The following is a 23,722-nucleotide window of genomic DNA, read 5'->3' as shown; positions in this document are numbered from 1 at the left end:
AGATGCACCCACCCACCAAGTTTGAAGAACGTGCGACCCCTAGTCTCCGAGAAAATAGGTTTTTGCATTTTATGCATAAATTATGCAAATTAGGTACTTAATTACCATATTTTGCGCTGAAAATCGAATCGGATTGAGATCCTCTGGTCATACTACCCCTACCACGTTTCATCATCATAGGGCTTAGGGATCTTACGAATCCCCCAGATACAGCTCCACAAGGCGGATTTCTTCAGATTTCCAACCATATTTGTAGAATCGTTCCGCATAAATTATGCTAATTAACAACTAAATGCGCATACTTTTCGCCGAAAAACTAATCAGGTGATCAGCAGATGTGTATCATAGCTGACACCAGGTTTCGTTACATGCGCCCGACGGATCTTGAGATAGTCTGTCCACAAACTCCGCTATCAATTTGCGCTGATTTTCAGCATAAATTATGCAAATTAGCTATGTTAATTTGCATATTTTTCACCGAAAACATACGGTTACGGAGCAAACTTGGATACCCTTCCTCCCACCAAGTAGCGTCGCCGTAAGTCTTACGGTTCCCCAGATACAGCTCCGGACGGACACACATACATACATCCACACACACACACCCCCACACATCCATCCATCCACACACACGGACAGACAGAAATAGTGATTACTAAGTCGGAAGTCCCATCCTGAACAAAGTTCAGGCGAGACAAAAAACGGACTCGTGCGAATTTTCTAAAATTTTCAGAGTATGTAGTATGAACATGTAGAAATATAATCAAGTAGTTGCCCTATCTGCTCGAGAGCATGTTTTAGGCGAGTTACAATATGGGCGAGTTAGGTAAAGGCGAGTTAAAAAGGCGAGTTACCCCCACAGAGTCAGGCTATTTTAGATATTCCCATGGGTAACACTATGAAGTCCCGGTGGCGAGTTACAGTAACACTATGAAGTCCCGGTGGCTAGTTACAGTAACACTATGAAGTCCCGGTGGCAAGTTACAGTAACACTATGAAGTCCCGTGGCGAAGTTACAGTAACACTATGAAGTCCCGGTGGCGAGTTACAGTAACACTATGAAGTCCCGGTGGCGAAGTTACAGTAACACTATGAAGTCCCGTGGCGAGTTACAGTAACACTATGAAGTCCCGGTGGCGAAGTTACAGTAACACTATGAAGTCCCGTGGCGAGTTACAGTAACACTATGATGAAGTCCCAACAGTGAGTTGATGGAATATTCATCGAGACTTTTATGTTTTGAATTGATAATTTGTGGATACATTGCCACCAAGAAAGTTAAAAAGTTGTGTGTTTTTAAAACAATTTTAGATATTTTAAATGCTTGGGAAAAGAAGATGAAACCAGCAAAGTTTTCTTGCACATGCATGCATGCAGACACATAGCTTATCTGGTTGTATAACAACCTTGACCATGCACAGCAGGAGCCCAGTGTGATATTTTCTGAAAATAACCATGTGTTTCTCAAACCACATGCCATCAGTGGCTGCAATGTATTCTGCGGTTACATTTAAACAACCTCTGAAGTATAATTATGGAACTGACATGAGTCAAAGAATACAAGTATCAATTTTTTTAAATAATCAGTTTTTGAATTTTGACCAAAACTGCATTTTTGGTTCAAAATCTTGGACTTTCCGGAAATTCACAACTCGCCATGTGGACCTTCTGAAATTCACAACTCGCCACAGTAGACTTTCCGAAATTCACAACTCGCCGCATGGACTTTCCGAAAATCACAACTCGCCCGATGGACTTTCCGGAAATTCACAACTCGCCGCATGGACTTTCCGGAAATTCACAACTCGCCGCATGGACTTTCCGGAAATTCACAACTCGCCGCATGGACTTTCCGGAAAACACTGCAGGGGGTAACTCGCCATTTTAACTCGCCTTTTTCTAACTCGCCTATTTTTTAACTCGCCAATAACCTGTTCTCTATCTGCTCTCCTCCAAAAAAATAAAAAGTCCTATACCTCAATGATAATGAAACCTAGGTGTGTTACCCCCCTAAATTTCAAATTGATGCCACAGGAAAACAAAATGGAGCATGAAGCTCAAATTTTCAGGATTTTACTTTCTTATCAATATCTACCACCACACAGAAAAAGAAAAAAATTAAAGAGGTGCTGCGGTGCACATCCCTGGAGTTGACATGGAATGGCTCATATGTACTTTCCAAATGCAATGCAAGAAAGTGCTGCTTGTTTGATTTGCTTGCACCGGAAAATGATCATAGGGTCCAGAAAAGTTCAAAATGTAGCATTTACTTACACTTGATTTAAAAGTAATGTGTCATTTGTTTTCTTATTAATCACCCCTGTGTACATTTCCAATGTGAAGATGACATGACTTGTGTTAATAGTAAGATACATCACACATTTCTACTGATGTGTTATGACATATTTAATAAGATTCTCATGTGTCATAAACTGCATCATCCTGTGGTTGCAAAACAGATCATGGATGTCATTTCTGATGTAATTGCTGCCCTTAACCCTGAGCACTACCAGCCGATCTAACATTGCCTCTGATTAGTTGATTACATGATCTCTTCACTTAAATCACCAATCAGAATGGAGCTTTGAAAATAATTCACCCCAATTTTTTTGTATGGTGAAATTATTCTAACAATGTTGCTGATTGGTCCAATTGATAATGAAAACTTCTTTATGGCCAATCGGCAGGTAGTTCTCATGGGGTTAAAGTAACTGCAGCACTCTTTACAAGCTGTCAAAACATCTTTCTACAGAGCAGCTATTGGTGATCTAAGTTCATTGCATAACATTAATACATATACAGCTAACACCTAGCTATATCCTCTAACAGGAAAACACAGAGGTACCGATAGTCTTACCAGTAATCTTCAACATATTGCCAAAAACAAGTGTACAAGAGATGATTCTCTCTGGACAGATGTGTATCTTATATGATGACAAATGAAATAATATAGAATTAAGTAAATCCAAGTAAACCATCATCATTGCCCACAACAAATGAAATATTCTCTCAGGCCAGATTTGTATTCAGATTTGCATCTCACTTTGACGACAAATGTAATAATCCAAAATTATGGTTATCAAAGTATACTCTCACCATTATTCCTTTTCTTTCTTTCAATCAAATGATTTTAAACCTTCTTTGGATGTTATTCAAACTTGTAGTTCCTGCTACATACACATGATCAAGGCCATGGCCAGCATGGTTAGTCCATTAAAAACCTGATTAATAGTAACACTACAGAAATTGACCAAAATAATATTTAACATTTCAAGATTTGGTCTCCATTGTGCCGGACAATAAAGGTTGTCAGTGCAATGTCATTTTCGGTCATCTTGTGAGCAAGTTAATTTTAATTACCTTCGGAATCAAAATGAAAATCATGTGATATCCTAGAGAAGATTACATGGATTAACACCCATGATAATAAAGGGGAATGTAATTGTATCGATTTACACATGAGATGGTCGAAAGGCTGATGACCTCTATATTTCTCTGTTTTGTGTGAGGCCAGCCCAGACCAAGAGGATCAGTCTCTGCACTCTTTCTCTTTCATGCCTGGATAGTATGTTTATGCCTGGATATTTTCTAAAATGCCACATACAGCCTGAAAGAAGTCATACTAAGAAAAGATCCAATATATCAATGTGAACTCTGTCCTATTTGTCAACAGGTGAAAACAGTTCTTCTATCTTCAGTGAAAATAGACCCTGCTTCACATATCGAACGCACCTGCCCTAATAATGTCCCGATAATTTTTTTGATGGATAAAGTGACCAAAATGCAGACATAATGCGATATCATGTGAGTAAGCTTAATCTGGCTGGCCATCTTGATCACTAAATAGCACTGACAAAATCTATCCAGTTCACTGCCAAATTATAGTAGAATTTTACTAAGGAAATCACATTCTTGCATAAAAATGTACTTGTAATACTATTTACCGATTCTACGCTATTTGCATGGGTGCCATGAGCTGGGATTTGAATTAGGAAATGAACCGGAAGAGAGTCATATTTGAGATTTTCACCCCAATTTTTAAGCTTTTTTTCAATGGAAATTTGCTTCTAGTAAGCACCTAAGCATAGATGTGTGCTTCTAAAATTTATGTCTATGTTTATTAGGAATAATATGGTATATGTCATACGACTTTGCAAGAATGTCATTATGCTGCTGTTTTACAAAATGATAGGAATGTACTGTTAGTTTGTCCCTACATTTGCCATTAATACTGCGTGCTGACTCACAATGATCTTGAGGTGTCATTTAGGAAACACTAATCCACTAGGCTGACATTCAACTAAATTTGAAGCTATCCCTGAAATTAAATTGACATGAGCATGAAACCTGTTGTCCTAATTTGAACAATTTGATATATTTTAGTTTGAAAATGAAAGCCCTTTCCAGCAATGGCATATGATATAGCAGGAACCTGAATCTCATTCCACTCCTCTAAATCTTTTATCATGTTATGAATACATCATAAATTACAAATATGTAGGGGACTAGATCAGGTTGGACGTTATTGCAATGGCATGAATTATACAACTACTAAGCCACACCATTCAATGAGGACAATATTTTTTGGGGAAAGGTAGTGTATACATGTATTGAACAAAACTTTGTCTTTCTGTTTTTCTAAAAGAATATTAACATCTTATCATGAGAAAAATTCACACCTGGCCTTCCTTGAATATACACTCCTGGTTTCATTATTGCATGAATATAAGCCGACTTGAAAACAAAATATTACAAGACAATATCTATGTATTCAATAGTTTGGCATATACTCTCTTGTTGGCTTATTTAATAGTTTGACTACACTTTTTATTGAAAACATTGTGCAATCTTCAGGACCTTCATTTCAGAAAGACAGTAATGATTTCCTTCCTTCTACATTTGACTACTAGGCCTATCAAAATGGAGGCTTTCAAGCTTCCTGATATATTGATGATGCACAGTTGTGCAATCTGAATAATTACACTAAAAACTCAATCATGACTCATAGAATGAACTGAGGTTAAGTCTTACTGACTGTCAAAATATACTACTTTGGCATTAGAATAAGGGTTGTTGTCCATAGCTATTAGGATTAGGGTTAGGCTATATGTAGGGTGAAGGTAGTCTTTGTCAAAGACCACTCGTGATTGTGTGTGGGGAGGGGGGACAAGTGGCGAAGCTGCGGCATTGGGCCCCTATGGTTTCCAAGAGCGTTTGTTTTCCAGTAGGCTCTCTCCCTATGGGTAATAAAGGGAAATGGTCTGTAGCACAGACTAGGGTGAATGTTGTATAAAGGGTCTGTATTGAGATATTTTGATCAAACTTCCAGTTTAGATTCAGATTATCGTAGTGGATACTGGCTGTGCCGGCATTCACTACTCAAGATATTGGACCTGCCTGTCGTCTATCACACGGTAGAAAATATATAGTAAAAACAAAAATTCCTATCGTTTATTTTCTAAGTAACTGTTCAAACAACTGCAACTTTGTTTATCAGTGTCTCCTTGATAGTCATAACAATCTATCAGATCAACAAGCAATCATTAAGAATTACAACTTGGATGTGTGACAAAAAATTCCATAATTAAAAACTTAAGAGTCATTTTGACAATTATGAAGTCAATCTTAAGATGTAATGCATGCCCATGGGAGTCCCTCAGGAAGTAACATATCCTCAATGTCAAAGCAGATGTAGCATCAATTATAATATTAATCACCAAAAAAATGCCAGATTCTATACCAAAAAAAGAAAACAAAATGTCATTCTTTACTTGATCCCCTCAACAACGTGATGACAGGAGAGTTGTTATTTTGTTTTGCTTTGTAATTTCCTTATATTCATTGCGATTGGTAACAGTAAAAAAGGATCTATTTTTGTATGTTATGAAATTAATAAGTAAGATTATAGGCCATGAAAGATTTCCTGTTTTTATGGGGAAGTGAAGTTTAACATGAAGCATTCTTGCTATATTACTGAATTATCAGTAAACAACAAACAAAATATTAACTAACACTTCCTTGGCTCATGGCACGACAGTAAAGTCCCACTCCTTGCTTATGGCCACAGATTAATAACATATAGATTGGAATATTCCATGCCTCTGCTCTCTAAGCTGCACTTGAATTCAGCTGATGCCGCTGAAGTTTCTTTTTGTGTATGCTCACGCTTATTTGCGCTATTTTTAGTTCATACATGTAAACCTGACTTAGCGTCGACCCCCGCAAGCAACATGCTCACATTCCATGGTATGCTCACGGCGCATAAATGCACCAAATGGGACAAGCCAATGACAGCCATCTTGGATATGTGATTGAGGGGAACCATACTACAATTACTTTATAAACATTTCAAATGACTAGTCCTCATTCCTCACCTCAATGGCTGCTCATGCTATGATGCTTGATGACAGCCATCTTGGATGTACAGGGATGGGAATATTGTGCGCAAGATACAAGATCAAAATGGGTTCAAATACACAGTATGTAGATGCATTTTTACTGTGTGAAAACCATTATCATTGATTGGAAAAAGGGGAAAGAATGTTGGCCCTTTCTAAAGTTTCAGCTAAATATATAGTTTATTTCATATTTAATACTGTCATTTAACAAGGGAGTCTGTCAACTTTTAAGGCTTGTGCTTAATTTTGTTCAACTTGCCTGTTTGGACATACTGATATACTAGTCGAATGGTTGTCAGTATTTTAACTTGTTTGAACACATTCTTTTATTTTTTCTGCTTCATATTCATGTTTACTAAACGTTTGAAATGAAATTTGAGGTTATGATCATTCATGTTTTGTTTAATCAGGGCATCAATGTGGTACTATCCTGGGTAAAATGATTGCATGTATGTACGATCGCACACTTTCTGTGTTGTAGGATACCTATTGATAATCGCAGCAAGCATCAAAAAACTTTAATTTGGACAATAACAGACTTTCTAATCCTTTTTTGCTCAATTATCAGAAATGAGGTGTCTCATTAGAGAAGACATCTTCCATAACTAAATGCAAATAAAACTGAGTAGCAATTTATGTGCCAATTGCAGACATTTTGCAATGCCCAACTCTACAGTTAAACCTACAACAAGACATCTGGGCCAGCCGAGTCAGTGACATCTGTTTAACAACTTATATTTTTACAACTCTCAAATACCAGAGGCAAATTTCTCTCCAAATAATGAGTCAAAATTTCCAGTATTAATGGCAAAGTGCATCAACCACCGGCAATAATCAAGGTCAATCTATGATATATTGAGGTCTGAGTACCGTCTCTTGATATATGGGAATTTCCTTGTAACCAACATACACATATATCCTACTCTACACCTTTAATGATACAGGAATCTACTGGAGACAGTGCATGATACATTCTGACTGTACTTGGAGTAATATGAGCCTTGACGGATGTAGTAGCATGTGGCTCACAAAAAAACAAGGATGCCCTTTTAGGTGTTGATGATGGATTGAATCCTTGAAATGGAAAAAAATTTTGAAAAAAACAAAACAAAAAACTTTTAAGCAACACTTGCAAATAGCAGAATAATGGACAATTCATAAAGCAGCGGAATTCATTGTAGGGGGCTCATAGCACTTAGCAACAAAAACTGCCATCCATAAAATACATTATACATAAACAAAAAAGTAACAGTCTATAGTAAAGTCAGTGGAATTTATTATGAAAACAAGAGTTAATCGAATGTATCCAGGAAGAAGTAAGTCTTCAAGTTCCTTGCTTTGAAAATCATACTGATGGTGGGAGGGTACACCACATTTTGTAGCAGTGCCATTAATGATCAGCAAGCCCATTGATGTAATGGAATGAAGATCAACCTGAACTTCAAATGGGCTATTCCAGTTGAAATCCATATACCTCCTGTGAAAGACATATGCCCTTAATCTTCCACACAGGGAGTGCGAATTTCAAATGGAGTTACTTGAATGGGTGACTCCATTTGAAATTCACACTCCCTGTGTGGAAGATTTAGGCCATGTCTTCCATAGGGGTGTATGGATTTCGACTGAAATAGCTGGAAACCCCCAATACAACTTTTTTGGTACTTGTTAGATGATGGGATGGAATTCAACTGTCATTTTTTTTATGAAGTATACGATCGGTATCCACAAAAAAGATAAAAAAGGAATAAGAAATCTCAGCACGTTTGCATCACCTTAATAAGGTGTAACCATACAGGAATTGGAGCCAGACAGAGCTAAACATGATACACTGTGACTGTATCAGTAGTAATATAAAATCGTGGCATATATACTGACATATATGTGCCCTTTGAGAGTCAACCTATATCAGATATCATGAAAAACTACTTCAACAAAGTGAGTAAATGATTCTACTGGATGCAGATGAATAATAAATCCTACTCTGTTATCTGGATGTTATCATATTGATTTTGTGATTTATTTGGTAAATGTAGTTAGGAAATGTGACTAATTGTAATCAAAGAAATATCTACTTATTGAACCCAAACACCTAATGCAGTCATTTCAAGTTAGCAGTAAGATAGCATGAGTCTTTTCCTTTATCAGGTTATCAAAAGTTCAATTCAGGTTTAAGAGGTCTTTTGTCTGTTCATTAGAACAATGACACAAACTAGGAGCAATTAAAGCCAGAAACTCCTTTACTCTTTTTGCCAAATATGTCTACTACTGAGTGACATATAACTTGGTAAAGATTGGTAATACTGTGGAAACTTAAGTGCATGATTAAGCTTAGCTTCATATGAAAGTGCACTTCATCTTGCCCTTCTGCTTCTGCTTTATAACTACCCAACACCCATGTGGAGTTAAGCGGAAAGGGTCTATACTGTAGTGGGGTGGCTTAGATGCTTATGACTACACGTAACAGCTCCCCATTGCACCCCTGAGTGGAGTGGGACAAGCAAAGTAAATTGTCTTGCTCAAGGACACAGTAATTAGCTGGCCCTGACAGGGTACAAACCAACAACCTAGCACTCATGATCCTAACATTGAATTATATGATATTGTGATGGGTAATACTACAGTCAGTCTACTCTGAAGTACAAAGTAGCGACGCGGACGCACAAATTGTGCCGACTTTGAAGGCATGCATACATGCAGCAGAGACGCATAACTGCGCACTGCTTACGCGATATATACGCGTGCTTTAGAGTGGACAAACTGTATGCACAACTGCACTAACAATTGAAAAGCCAAACTTGACTAATCTTAAGAGTCAAAAAAGGGTCACAAAAAGGTCAAAATGTCTGGACCCCAAAAGCGGTGCAACTTTAACCACTTTTGTAGAGCATACGCTCTGCATGAGTTAGGATGAGTTCGTGATGATACCTTACTTCTCATATCAGATACAAGGTTATCAATTATATGCCTTTATTTTGAAGGAGTCAATTAAGGGTTGTATGGTTCATTCAAGGGTTTAGAGGTCTAGAGCCTATGGCAATATATATCGCATTTGGCACATACGGCACAGATGATGGCAGGGTGGGATTTAATGCATGATAGATATCTGTCTGGCTTTGTTGGCAAATGTGTCTTCTAATGCCAGGTGACATTAGCCACTGGCAATGTTAAACTGGATTTTATATTGTAGGCTAAGTAGAATGCAGAACATAGAAGGAAATAGGGTGTTTAGCATTGCCCTAAAGAAATTTACCCTTAGACAGAGAAAACCAAAAACGACAATGACACAAAGCAATATAACAGTTAATGTAATCCCAATGTGGCGTGTCCAGAACAATGGAGGAGTATTGGTAGAGCATTATGACACAGGGTTTATACCCACATGAGAATAATATTCAATGACTCTTCAATGTCATTGGGTTATACCATTTGAGATCCATACCCCCTATGGAAGACATATTCTTAATCTTCCACAGTACACAAGACTGTGAATTTCAAATGGGGGTATCTGCATGGGCAACGCCATTAGAAATCTACATCCCCTGATTGGGAGGTTAAGGCAATGTCTTCCATAGGGGGTATATGGATTTTAACTGGAATATCCCATTTCCAAAACTAGATCATTTCATCAATGACTTCTGTTTCTTAAATTCTGTTTTAGGTTCACCATGACACCAGAAACCACATGAAGGTCATACACACACCATCACTTTGGTTTGATTGGTAAGCTCACCTGCATTGATCTTGCAAGCAGACCAGATTGCTGGGTGAATTGGAAATTTTTCACAACATGAAAACAAAAACCTAATCCTACATTCATTATAATCTCAACCAGGCCCGTACGCAGGGGGGGTGCGGGGGGTGCGACCGCACCTCCCCAAATTTGCAAAAAGTGTACAAAAAGTTCCAAAATTTCAGAATTTGCGAGCGTGAAGCAGCAAAAAATCAGGTTTTTATGCTTTTTGGTCAAAAAAGGTCCAAATTTTGGGAAGAAAGTCCACTTTTCACAAAATCGCACCCCTTGGGAAAAAAAAGTCCACTTTTTCAAAATCAGCACCCCCAAAAAAAAAAAAATTCTTTTCTCAAGTTCTGTCAATGATCTTGACTGGTTACATTTGATTTTGTTTTTGATTACCTATCTACTTTGTTCACTTGTCTTTTTCTTAAGAGGCCTATCTAATGCTGTATCTGGATCTAAGACATATTTGACAGCCATCCACAAACAAATTCAGTAAAGATGGCTATTGTCAGAGGTGCAATGCCCAGGATTATATAATAATAAACTAAGATTTAAGTGCAGGGTTGACTCATGCCAACAAAGCACAGATGGCGATAGCTGGTTTCTATCAAACCTTTGATGATCAACATTGCTCTCGTCCAGAGCAGATTTAGATTCATTTCTAATATAAGCTTTGCTCAATCAAATGGTGATAGCTCTCATTCATCTGGAAAGCTGTTCATATTTCAAATAACTTAATTCATATGAACCAAATTCGCACGTGGCATTTGCTAGAAATGCCAATGTTGAGACTAAAATCTGGACTTTGACTGGGTGGTTGATGGCCTAGGGCAATGGTTGGTAGCCTTTTGAAAGCAGTGTACCAATTTGAAGAACCAACTGTATTGTGCATTCCAGTGCAGAACAACACACTGGTGGTGTCTATGGGTCTATCTCAGTGGGTACCAGGGATAACAACCTTGCCTCCTGGAAGCTCTTGGGTTATTATTAGTCTTTCAGAAAGAACTATGTGCCCCATCTCTTTGAACAAGTTCATTAGGAATGTTGATTTCAACTGTGATTTTTGTTCATTTTGAACAATTCCAACTAAAAACGAAGGTGATTTACTCACGTTTTAGTGAAGTTTCACCACTACACTAGTGGCTTCATCAGACTACGGTGCTTCCTGTTGCCTATAAAAGCAAGCAGTCAGATGTGATGAGTTGCCAGTCTGATGAAGCCACTAGTGTAGTGGTGAAACTTCACTAAAACGTGAGTAAATCACCTTCGTTTTTAGATGGAATTGTTCAAAATGAACAAAAATCACAGTATGTGCCCCATCCTACACAAGAGTATCTACAGCTTACACAAATTCAATGCTATTCATAACATAATGGTTTGGCAACTACTGAGTAGCTAAGCTATCCATTAGTTTCAGTGAATAGATTTAACATTGCCAAATTAGTGATTGAAACTAACATTTGAACAACTTTATAAATACCCCTCCCTCTATTCAAAGAGCTTTGCAGATTACATGAATGCAGAGAAAGCCAGACTGGAAACAATGTATTATCAAATCAATGGCAGTGACCTTCACCAGCACTGATACACATTATGATCCAAAATGGGCCAATCTCTAAGGGGACAGTTCCATAACCTCAATATGGTTGCTCACTTTTAGATTGACCTCTAAATGAGTTGAGTATAAAAACTCACTCTCTACAACTGGAGGTCAGGTTTGAGGTCAGCTACTGAGCTATGGAGAATATTGAACTCTGCCATTAGAATTGTGATCATTTTGGCTCATATTGCATAGTCTGCATAACCATCCCTATTAGGCCAAGGAAAGTCGATTTTGAGTTTCCCGTCACCCGCCCTCACTTCATTTTCTGACCCTCACTTGAATTCATTATTGTGATTTTCCAAAAAATACCGATAAAAACTGGTTATATTTGCAAAAAAAAATTATGAATATCACTTTATTTTTTGTGGAAAAATCAAAATCAAAACATGCATTTTTCTGTCAACCTTGCAGACTCTTTTTAATATACTTTTGAATCTCATTTGGGCTAAACATCCATCTTCAAGTGAGTGAGTGGCAAATAACACATTTTATATGCGTGTTGGTTATATAATGAAAGGCAGAAAAATAATGAATAATGAATAATGAAAAAGTTACCTCACTTGTTTTCAGAAATTATGTGACGGGAAACTCAAAATTGACTGTTAGGGGCCTTATGTGCCACAACTTGGCCTGCAATCAAATGAATTCAATCCATTATGTGACACTATTCTGGAATATACTGTGCCATTTAACTATTCCTTGTTTCACTTCCTGAAGCCATCTTTGATGTTTTGATGTAGCTGTTCTATCCATTTTGATATATGCTGAAAAGTAGAATGTTCTCATGTCTGATCAAAAAGAAAGACTGATGCCGACAGTTTACGCAGCATACATTATCACAAAATTATTTTCCGCTTTCCAGTATTCAGATCATGCAATTCAGATAATGACATCATGCTGTATTTTGATCATGCAGAGAATGAATGGGCTGTTCCTGTTAAATTCCATACACCCCTATGGAAAACATTACCTTAAATAAGATAAGGTCAAATCTTCCATGGCGGGTGTATAATGGCTTTCAACTGGAATAGCCCTATGTATTCAGAATATGTAAAGCATTTTCCACCCTGATGTGGCAGTGATGTCGAAGCGTTGAGGCATCTGTTTCACGTGTGCATCTATGCGGTGTCTTTAAGCGTGTGCATGCGTACACCAGCGCTTTGAGCGAACACTAATGATTTGTAATGCGCACTGACGTCACTGCCACATCAGGGTGGAAAATGCTTTAGCCCTACATAGAAAATCTGAGTCAAGTATTTTACTCTTTGCAAGTCATTGAGGTCAATGCAATGAAGCAGTTTTTTCACACATGCTATGAGGTGTCTTTAAACAAGAGCATTTGCCAAAAATGGAACTGACATCACTAACTTGCCAAGAGTAAAAATGGGCTATTCCAATTGAGATCTGTCATACACCTGTGAAAGATTTAGGAAAAGTCCTCCACAGAGGGAGTATGTTTTTCAAATGGAATTAGCTAGGGCTAGTTATTTTGAAACCCATACTCCCCCTGTTTATGGCTTTAATTAAATCGCCAACAACTGGAATGAGTAACCTCAAATGTAAGTTACTAAATTGTCTATTCTATTTGAAACTCATATTCCCTCTGTGGAAGATTTTAGTTAAATCTTCCACAAGGAGAGTGTGAATTTCAAATGGAATAGCCCAATACCAATCCTTCTCTCTTACCATCTTCATTAAGGTCTTCATACAATTCCCCATCATCTGAGAAGTGACCAGTTGTCTCTGTGCCTGTTGAGAATGTGCCTCCGCTGTCCTGTCCTTCAGGGTTGAGTACATGGTAACCCTGGTTACTATTTGGTAACCTTGGTGGTAGGCCTGTTACTGGTGGTGGAGATGGCTACAAGGATATGTACAGGGAAGATAACATGATTACAATACTGTACAGGTGGAAGTTTATTGGCCTAGTCTCTGGTTTCTACCTGGCATTACGTTAGTAATTTGCAGCACATATTACTGTACTTTTATTATTGTATAGCAATCTTTGTTATACTATAGGATATTTGAAGCTTGGTGAGATTACCACAAGGAATGTTTTTTAAATAGTATTAAAACATCTCTATGCACTAAACGATGGCAGTTTGTCTGCATGGTCCCTGATATCTTTTCTGAGTTCTTGCACATATCACTAATCTTTCCTTCAAGAGCCGATAAATGAACAAATTCATTCCTTGGAGTACTACATGTTATATATACCTTCCCTTATTTCTCCCGTTTCAAGTTTGGTGCACATCATATCTAGGTACTGAATATCTAAAGAATGCTGGGATTGAAGCTATTAGAGGTTTATAAACTATAATTTTAGAAAATGACATTAAAGCTTCTAGTACAGATGTATCTCTACATACAAGACTGGCATCTAAATGCCCCTCATAAGAACTGGACACATTCATGGTTCATTTCCTTATAACTGACACTTACATTCTGTGGTGAGTCTGGATCATCATATGTGGGAAGGTCATCTATTTGTCTCACGATACCAGCAGTAGTAACTGGGCGTACGCTGTCAGGCACAGGTGGCGGTTTCTGAGTGGGTTTCTGATCCATTGGTGCTTCGTAGAAATCTTCCCCTGGTGGTTCGCTAAAAGTATACAAAGAGTAAGCGTACAGGTGGGTAAGTTGGCTGGTATATTGTTACATCTCGGATTCAATCATTAAGCATGCATGGACAAACAGTTATGAAAAATATAGGTACAGTGACAGGATATTGCCATTCTGAAATATTAAGTTATAAGTTAATCTGTTAATATTTTTCGGGGACTTCTGAAGGAGGGGTTAGGACCAGGGTTAGGTTAAAATAATAATTCTATGGCTGGTTCATTATGTTCATGTCTACAGAATGAGCAAATTAACACGGCACTTAAAAACATTCATTCAATCATTAAAATATCAAAATGACAGATTGTGCACACCCACAGTTTTTTGTTTTTTGTTTGTTCAAATTAAAAATGTGTTGGAATGAGCTAAACCTTCTTTGCTTAGTGGACCTTGTTTTTAATTTTTTTTGAGACTTGATATCTACTACACATATGAATTCTATACTGACAATCAGCCATGGTTTTGATTGGGAATTGGGATCTATGTTTGCAGCTTGGATCTATATATGTCCATATGAAGGTCCAATGAGTATAGAATGTCAAAATTTTCAACTTATTAATTGTTTAATGACACATGATCTGCATCTGTTAAGGCCCCATTATATGATGACCTTAAGAATTAAAACAATTGCACATCAATCTTTTGTATGTAATGCCCTTCAAACATTCAAAAAGTTATAATTGTTTTGAATGATTTGGGGTTTTCAAACAAATTATGATTAGTACGTGTGCTACGGATAAGCAGGGCATGACAAGAACCCAGAATCAAGCTGTGCTTACTTTACTCACACTATGAAACATTCACTTTTTAAGGAAAAAAAATTGCCTTTTTGGTGTGAATTTCTGGATATTTTGTCCTTTCTATAATTAATTTTTCTCTGAGGTATCCTCCTAAACAGCATTTATGAAATTCCATTTTGAAATATAAAAAAAAGGAGGAGAACATCATGTTCTATAACTTAGGATACAAAGTGCATACTCTATTATGCAACAGTGTTGATTTGGCCCATAATGTGAAAATGAATGAAAATCTCAAATAAAAAAGCAGGTATATGGGGGAACATATGAAACATTAAGGGTCATGTATAAGTTAATAGAATATTTGAGGAAAATAACTGATAACATCCTGAAAAATAGTATCTTTAAATGGGTGTAGATTAACCTGGTTATATAACTAACAGACCATTCAGGAAAGTAGGCACACTACTACGTGACATCTTTCCTTTGGGTATATATAGACATTACCATGAAAATCAGGTGTAAACACCTGTTTATATAAACAAAAGATTTCAATAATTGGGCTATTCCATTTAAAATCCACACTCTCCCTGTGGAAGCTTTAGCTAAAGTCTACCTCAGAGGGAGTATGAGTTTTGAATAGAATAGACAGTTGGATAACTTCCATTTAAAAAACAAACTCCAGCTGTGGAAGATATAGGTAAAGCCATAATACAGGGAGTATGAATTTCAAAATGATTAACCCTGACCAATTACATTTGAAAAACACACTCCCCCTGTGGCAAATATTTCCAAAATCTTCCACAGGGGTTGTGTGGATTTTAAATGGAATAGCCCATTTGAAAGGTTCCATGTCACAAGGGAAAATGTACAAAATTACTCTAAATCACTAAATTAAATGCACAAAGTTACATTGAAATGCAGACAGGATGGTTAATTATCAAAATACGAAAAGTTGCGTAAATAATAAACACTGGTTACATAAGTGACTTGAAATTGGGAAAACTGTGCAATGTTGCAACATTTTTAAAGCTTACCAACTTTGTTACCGTAATTGCACTTTACAATTATATGAATTACTGCATTTTCCTTTGTGACATGTGGCATCTCGCCATACCATTCATGCAGTAAGTTGTACATGCCAGACTATTATTTGGTTCACCTAAAGTTTGGTAGTGACATCAACACTTTTGCGAGGTTGCATTGTAAGTGTGCCGACAAACTGTCCTTGTACGCGAGCATGTTTGCTCTGCGCAATGAACTGTATGCATGCGATTTGATACTGCGACCAGAGAAATATGCACCTACGTCACTCCCGAACTTCAGACGAACCAATGTATAGCAACAACAAAATACACAAAATGCAAAAATGGGAGAAATGTCGGGGGAAACATATCCTTGATGAACTTTGAAACTGTGACAACTCTGGTCATCTTGACCGGTCATCTCCTTCTGTAGATTGCTGAAGGAAACCCCTGAAAACCTTCTACAAGGTTTAACACAATTAGATTATTGTAGACAACAAACAGCTTAGTCATGCAATCCTAGCAAATAAAAGCTTCATGCTAAAAAGAAAAAGGTAGAAAAAAGTAAAATAATTTGAAAACACACACAGCTTCATGCTAAAAGAACAAAGTAAACAAGAAAGGAAAATAACTTTGTAACACATATATATAGGCTGTATCAAAATGATTGGTACCCATCAATTTTTAGTGATATAAACATCACTGCCACATCAAAATGCAACATAGGATCAACATAATTTGTTGATGAATGTGATAAACAGTCATATAACTACAAATTATGGTCATTTTAAGAAGATAATACGTTGCATTTGGAAGAGGCAGGCTTTTCAATAACCATCAATTCTGATGGGTACCAATCATTTTGATACAGCCTTTTTGATACAGCCTGTATGCAACACATATTATTTGTCTACAACACCCAACAATAACAAGAGTAATATTACATGGAAGTCAGCAGGAATAAATTGAAAAGTGCTTGTAAACAGTGATCCTACCAAACAGCAGCACTTGATGTCCTGCTTGCACCATATTCCTTTACTTCATAAGCAATGACCGTGACATTGATTGGTGCAATATCACCCTCCCAATTGGACCCCTTCATTCTTACATTTTAAGGTGTATTTTGTGATTTTTGCATCCTCTTTTTAGGATATGGTTCAATAGATATCCACAGAAAACTTGTGTCCAAAATTTTCAACATTCCGGAGTTATGCATAATTACATGTATTACACAGCTCATAGGTCACTATGTTGTAATTTGGGGCTGTCAACAAATGACCGAATCTGTCAGAATGTTTATGCACAGATACATTTTGTGGTCCTAGGAGTTCTGATAGTATAAAAATCGTAACTTTTTGGAGTAAGTTAGAGGGATGAGCTGTTGGCCAAGAAGTGCCCAAGCATCTTGTCATCATGGTCATGGCTGGAAGCCAAGGGATGTGGTAGCCCAGGAGTGGGAGTGGCATCTGCACACACGCAACAACCATTTCAACAACAAAAGTACACCTCATTCATGTGGAGTTGCCTCAAATTGTAAAAATGGCTTACAGGTGGTGCCCCAACAACAAAAGCCCATTTTTGATGCTGTCACATGAAATACAGTTCACTTTTAGATAAAAAGTACTTTGCCCATGCAAAAAAAAGGTGAACTTCTCCAATATCAGTGCCTTCTACAGCAAAAAACATTGGCAATGAGTCTGCAACTTTAGTACATGAGTTGCATTACCCAATGAATGAGTTACAATGTTTCAATTTACCCGTGCAACATAATCATACATACCCATTTTGCCCAGCATTTTGCTGAACCCAATCGTAAGTTTCTTTATTCCTATTATTATTCCGTATGTTTACTTCTCGATCATTTTCATAAAGCATATCATCGCTGAATTCATCTTCCGACCATACATCATCATACGCTGCCTCGCAAATTTCATAAAATTCATCCATTTTTATCATGCTGATATAATTCCAGTACGATATATATCCTATAGGTTCGCAAATCCACAAGCGTCTCTCATATCAATAACTCCAATTCTGATCACTCTTAACAAGGTATAAGTTAATTAAATGATCCAGGAAGCTTTATGCAGGTGTTCCACAAATTAATGCTAATCACCCATAAACCCCTCATATTGGGTTAGGCATTCCCAATCCATGGGCTACCTATCTGACCACCGTTTTAATTGTCTATTAACTCGTTACTGGGAGATTGGAGTAGACTCATTAACTTGCAAAGATTTTTTGGCATGATTTCAGAAGGAAGAGGTGACAATGACGTATGTCATAGCCAATTAGCTTGGCAATGTTTTCAGTACTAATTAGTGCATTTATACATTGCATGTGTTGTATCTATTAGATAAGCCTTTGTTTCCATGCAAGTATTAATATAATTTACGTTCCTAGAAAGCTTATATAATTGAAGGACTATAAAAGAATATAAGCAAAATAAAACTGTGGCAATTAGCAATAAGAAGTTTTTGTATTAGTATTCTATTTCAATTTTTATGTAGGCCCTAATGGCTTGAATCTGTTACAAGATGTGTCATCAAAACAGGGATTTGCTAGTATGAATTTCTGTCCCTTCAAATTGAATATTAATGGTATGTTTGAAAGGCAAATTTTGTAAGCTGTCATTTTGTGCAACTAGTTGAAGAAGTGAAGTATCAAATAAAAATTATATATTTATAAGAATAAGAATCACTTAGACATGGATTATCAACATTGAATGCTCTCAAAATGAATTGTGGGATAGGCTTTTATGACAGGAATTCATAACAATTAGTGGGTTTTTAGCAGGTTCGCCGTGACAGTTCTAAACTTGTCCGACGGCGAACCCGCTAAAAACCCACTAATTGCTCTCAAAATGCTTTCACTACCCCGCAAATTGAAACCAAAGACAGAAAGAAGGCTACCATAGACTGAAGACTGCCATAGACTGAAGACTGCAAAAGATGTCAAATATTAGATAAAATTCTGCAGTAGAGGCTTATTCGAACTATGACAGGGCAGTCTAAAACTGGATGTCAAAGAGCTGCTGAGGTAACATATTAAAATAAAGCCACACTTGCACATAAAAATGAGTCCATGCAGCATAAGTTTCTGAACAAAGTCAATTACAGTATTTTGGACATTCACCATTCTTCTCTGACTCATTTCAGCAGGTCTTAAGTTGAGAGGCACTTTGGGTTTATAACCACCATTTTCACAGTAGCATGTAAGACAACCCCACGCAAACTCAACTAAGTTTAGTAGTACGCAATATACTTAGCATTCATTGATAGCATCAATATAGGAAGAAACTTTCCTTGAACATTGGACAAGACAGGTGTAATATCTATTCCAAGAATCTGTTTCAATCATGTTAATTTGATAACTGGGGCCAACAAAGTATAGTAATGTTATAAGCAAAATTCTCAAGGTTCTTTTGAAGTGATCTTTGTGCATGTGAATTGAAGGCACATGCTGACTGTAGCACCTTTTAATCATGTTAATATCTGGCCGAAACGGATTGCACACAAAGATTTCATAAGTTTTATAGTTACTTGATGGATATGTTTTAAATGAATAAGGCCAAATTTAGCAGTACAAATTTTGTCAAGCCATTGTTTTGGGTACAAAATAATTTTACAAAGATCATTTACCAGTTCAACCCTTATTTAATCAAATCTACACAGACTTGAAAATCAAAATCACTTATGATATTAATTTGGTAAGTTTGTCTGACCAATGCCACATGAGGATATCATAATGACCATGGAAGGAAGTCTCTTAGAATATCATTATCAACCACAATAGCCTCAAGTTCAATCACACTGTTCTGTGACCTCCATACACCAATCACAGCTCAACATTTGAACTCAAGATATGCAGTATGAATTTTTGTATCCAATTCATACAAAGGTCATTCTAAGAATGTACAACTATACTGGAGTGAAAGAACTGTGTCCTGATAGATGAGTTTGTTTGATCCCAGAATATGATGGTCTTAATTTAGCTGCTTCAAAACCCTATGAGGATATGAAGACTGAGAGAAAGGAAAATAAGGATCTCCCATGTCAAAGTATTATCCAAACTTGCATAATGGTCCATGACAGCATAGAGAGAGAAGGCTAGTCTTTAGAGGGTGTCATATCATCAAGATGACCATTAAGTCAATGAAACAGTACAATTTGGATTTGGTTAGGAATATATTTACACTATTTATCATAGCTCCTTCGCATTTTTGCCAATGTAGCGTGTGTCCTGCATAAATACAGCAATGGGGTCCTAATTGAGTAATTGAATCAAATCGAGAAATATTAGCACCTAATTCATTGAACAAGCTGCAGTAGCATCATGCGATCCTGGCATGACCAGAATGTAGCACGCTGCAAGTGTAAAGGGACCTTACTAAGAATTGCAGACCCAGGCTGTACACTGCCCCATAGCTGTGGAGTTGTAACCCACTAATCCACAAAATGGCAAACTGTTAATGTGTCTAAGTCTGTGTTCAGCAGGAACAATTACACACCAAAGGGCAACTTTGGGGAAAGGGCCTAAAAGTGGTACATAATCTTGATGCGTTGCTTTATTGCTTCGTTCATTCAAGAAGGACCACAACCACACATTGATCATATTTTATAGTCACATTACTGAACAGTTATCTACACTGTAACTTTATCTGGCTCTCATTATTAGCCACTAAAATCATCTTACATTAGATCAGGGAAGAACCCAGTTTTCCCATTCAATTCAGGATCTAAGGTAGATATGTTTTGTCTCAATGGGATTTCAACAATCATCTTTTATCTACACATTGATGGAAGTCAAAGGTACAGTTGACACAGGTTTGGTGACTGTAACAATAACTTGTTATAGTTACCAAGTTATTGTTACACATTTCTGACAGTAAATAGACTCCCGAGATCTGAGTCAGGATATGCTAAGAATTTTGGTTTCTAGCAATACGGTCATGGGATTAACCGGGATCATCCTTTATCACAACCATGACAAAGGCCCTTAGACCTAAACATAGACATACCTTTGCAAGTTAGCATGCACCTGCCAAATAAATGTGACAAGATGAAAGCTTCCTGAGGTCCAAGAGGGATCTACCTTCACATTTTCATTCCACAAGTAAATGTAATCAGATATGACCATCATCCTTTGCCTAACAGCAAAAATAAACCTCTTGAATTAGGATCTATGTCAGTGTAAAGTGTGCATTACTTGTTCAAAGCTTTAAATTTGAAGGATGGATGTGAATTACATTACAATGAGCGGTTTCTGTACACCATCAGGTGTGAGAAAGTACAAAGATTTTGTGCAGGGGCATGCAGAAGAGAAAGTATTTAGATGACAGTTTGGGCAGGACAGAAAATGTGAGCAGCCTCAACAAGTGGCGGCCATTTTTACAAGAGCTATACTTAATTAGCCCTTGCAGATCATACAACAGTGGCAAAACCTTCAACTACATTAGTTACCCAAAACTTCTTCAACAGTGAAATAGCAATCCCAGGACTTCTGTCAGGATCTAAGCCTAAGAATTTAGGTTCCTCTAAACTATATGTATACTATTAGAGTGCAGACAATTATGAAACTGACACTGTCGGTCACCTAGGCATGAAACACTCTATATCAAAAAACTTTTTCAAAACTTTCAACTTGTAAATGCCAGAATCCCATGGCAGGAAACACACTCACTGCACATAATTTGATCTATCACTGACTTGTTTTATTTATTCAAATGGGAATCAGCATTACTAGATCTACAGAAGAACAAAAGTCACAGTGATTTTATCTGATTTGTTAAACTGGAAATGAATTCCTAGCTGAAGAAAAGAAAAAAATATTATATTGAATTATAGAAAAACTATTGCATCCCTTCTGGTAACCTGGAATGAACTGATAGTGAACTTGTACACTACTACTACTATAGTAAAAATGTCATTTGTGAGGGCATGGTGGCACAGCGGTACCTCGCAATCGGAGGAATGCAAGTTCGAGCCCCGGCAGTGCCATCATTTTGTGCACTCGGGCAAGGCACTTTACCTCACTTGCCTCTCTTTACCCAGGGGTAAAATGGGGAGCTATTAGGAATATTGTCCACTGAGTGCCACCCAAAGGTATGAGCACGCTTTCTTTACACAGTACGTGGACGTCACGTCACACTGTTCGCAATTGTGTTCATTCACTCAACTTGTAACTGAAGCAAAACAATTAATTGCACAGAGCCATCTCCGAAATGTCCAACACTATCCAATGCTTTCAGACATGGTCAGATAATGTGGACAGGCTTCATGAGTTCATCAGAGGTGATCAAACAGTTCTGGTCACAACTGTGGTCATTGACCATGTTGACAACCAATTGACACATTTATTTTTGTCACTGTGTTCTATCAAGACCTTGACAGTGATTTTTGACTACCTTGTGAAAAACTGCCTGATCTTCTTCAATTATTCTGGTGATTTCATTGTCAAACATGGGGTTTGGATTGTATCGGGACGTGTATGGTACAATCAAATCCTTGTGTGTGACCAATTAATCATTGGATTAAGGGATGGTGTGGAACTGGTTCCAGTTCCTTGTGCCTAGGATGGCGTGCATGCAAAGCGGTTCGCGGCCTTCGAGGGCGCTTAGTACTGGTGGTTTTTGCAATGACAGTACCGGTCCCCTACACACTGAACAAGTGCTATGATGACGGGAGTATTTTTTGTGAGGTACTTGAAAATCACACGCATGCTTTTGATTTAGTTTAATGAGAGATTTTGTAGGTATTTTGAAATCCTTAACCCCTGGACACTACTGGTCATCTAACAGCATTTCTGATTCTTGATAACTTGAAATGCTCATTTCAATTGCTGATTATGACTGGGCTTTAAATTATTTATGGTCAAACTTGCATTTGCAGATGATCTTATTAATACCCTCCTTGATCGGTTCAAAATTGGACACAATATTCATTTTGGCCAATCGGTAGGTAGTTCTCATAGGGTTAACACTCAATAAATGTGTTGACGTCATTTTGGTTCACTATTGTGGGACACTTTTCATAGATCACGTTTTGGCATTGATGAGGACTGAAGCTTATGACTGAAATAAAAATCCAAAATCATGATCAATGTTTACAAGCTATTTCACTCTGCAGTGAAATCTTAACTAAAGTAGGTCTCTTATCACTCTCCCATGTTCCTAAGCTTTCCTCGGTACTGAGTCAAACAGACACACTTCCACAGACAGATAGAGCAGAGTTGGTGTTGTCTTCAATAAAGTCATATAGATAGGCTTAGAGAGAAAACGCAATCTCGCTTTTCTCGCCGTGAATCTCGCTTTTTAGTGCTTTTCTCGCTTTAAAAAGATTCATTTCTACCACGAAAATCTGTTTCTGTGGCGAAAGGTTGCAGAATTTGACAACCATTGCAACTAAAAAAGCTTAAGTTTGACCTGATTTTCCAGCCTGAATGTACAAAAACGGTCCATTTTCTGGCACATTCAAGCAACAACACAAGTAATATTCTTTATTTACTACTCAAACCTTGCAGTATATTGACCTTTTAAGCTGATTTATGAGGACAAAATTTGTGTATTTTTGATAGTCCGGTCGGCAATTTCCATGCTTTGTTTTGGT

At 37.3% G+C, this 23,722-nt stretch overlaps 1 protein-coding gene across 12 annotated transcripts in view; it reads right to left on the bottom strand.

Moving 5' to 3' along the window:
* The window catches only part of LOC140156783 (uncharacterized), a 267,392-nt gene that overhangs the window by 67,874 nt on the left and 175,796 nt on the right, over nt 1-23,722 (bottom strand). For all 12 annotated transcript variants that reach the window (XM_072179762.1, XM_072179760.1, XM_072179761.1 and 9 more), the window contains 2 exons: nt 14,177-14,336; nt 13,424-13,595 (listed from right to left, as the gene is read on the bottom strand). In XM_072179762.1, the coding sequence (XP_072035863.1) occupies nt 13,424-13,595; nt 14,177-14,336 (332 nt within the window). The remainder of the gene's footprint in view (nt 1-13,423; nt 13,596-14,176; nt 14,337-23,722) is intronic.

This window comes from Amphiura filiformis, chromosome 7 (assembly GCF_039555335.1).
Source record: "Amphiura filiformis chromosome 7, Afil_fr2py, whole genome shotgun sequence".
In the NCBI taxonomy this organism is placed as follows: Eukaryota; Metazoa; Echinodermata; class Ophiuroidea; order Amphilepidida; family Amphiuridae; genus Amphiura; species Amphiura filiformis.
The sequence above is the reverse complement of the archived record's forward strand: the minus strand, read 5'-3'. Positions and strand labels throughout refer to the sequence as shown.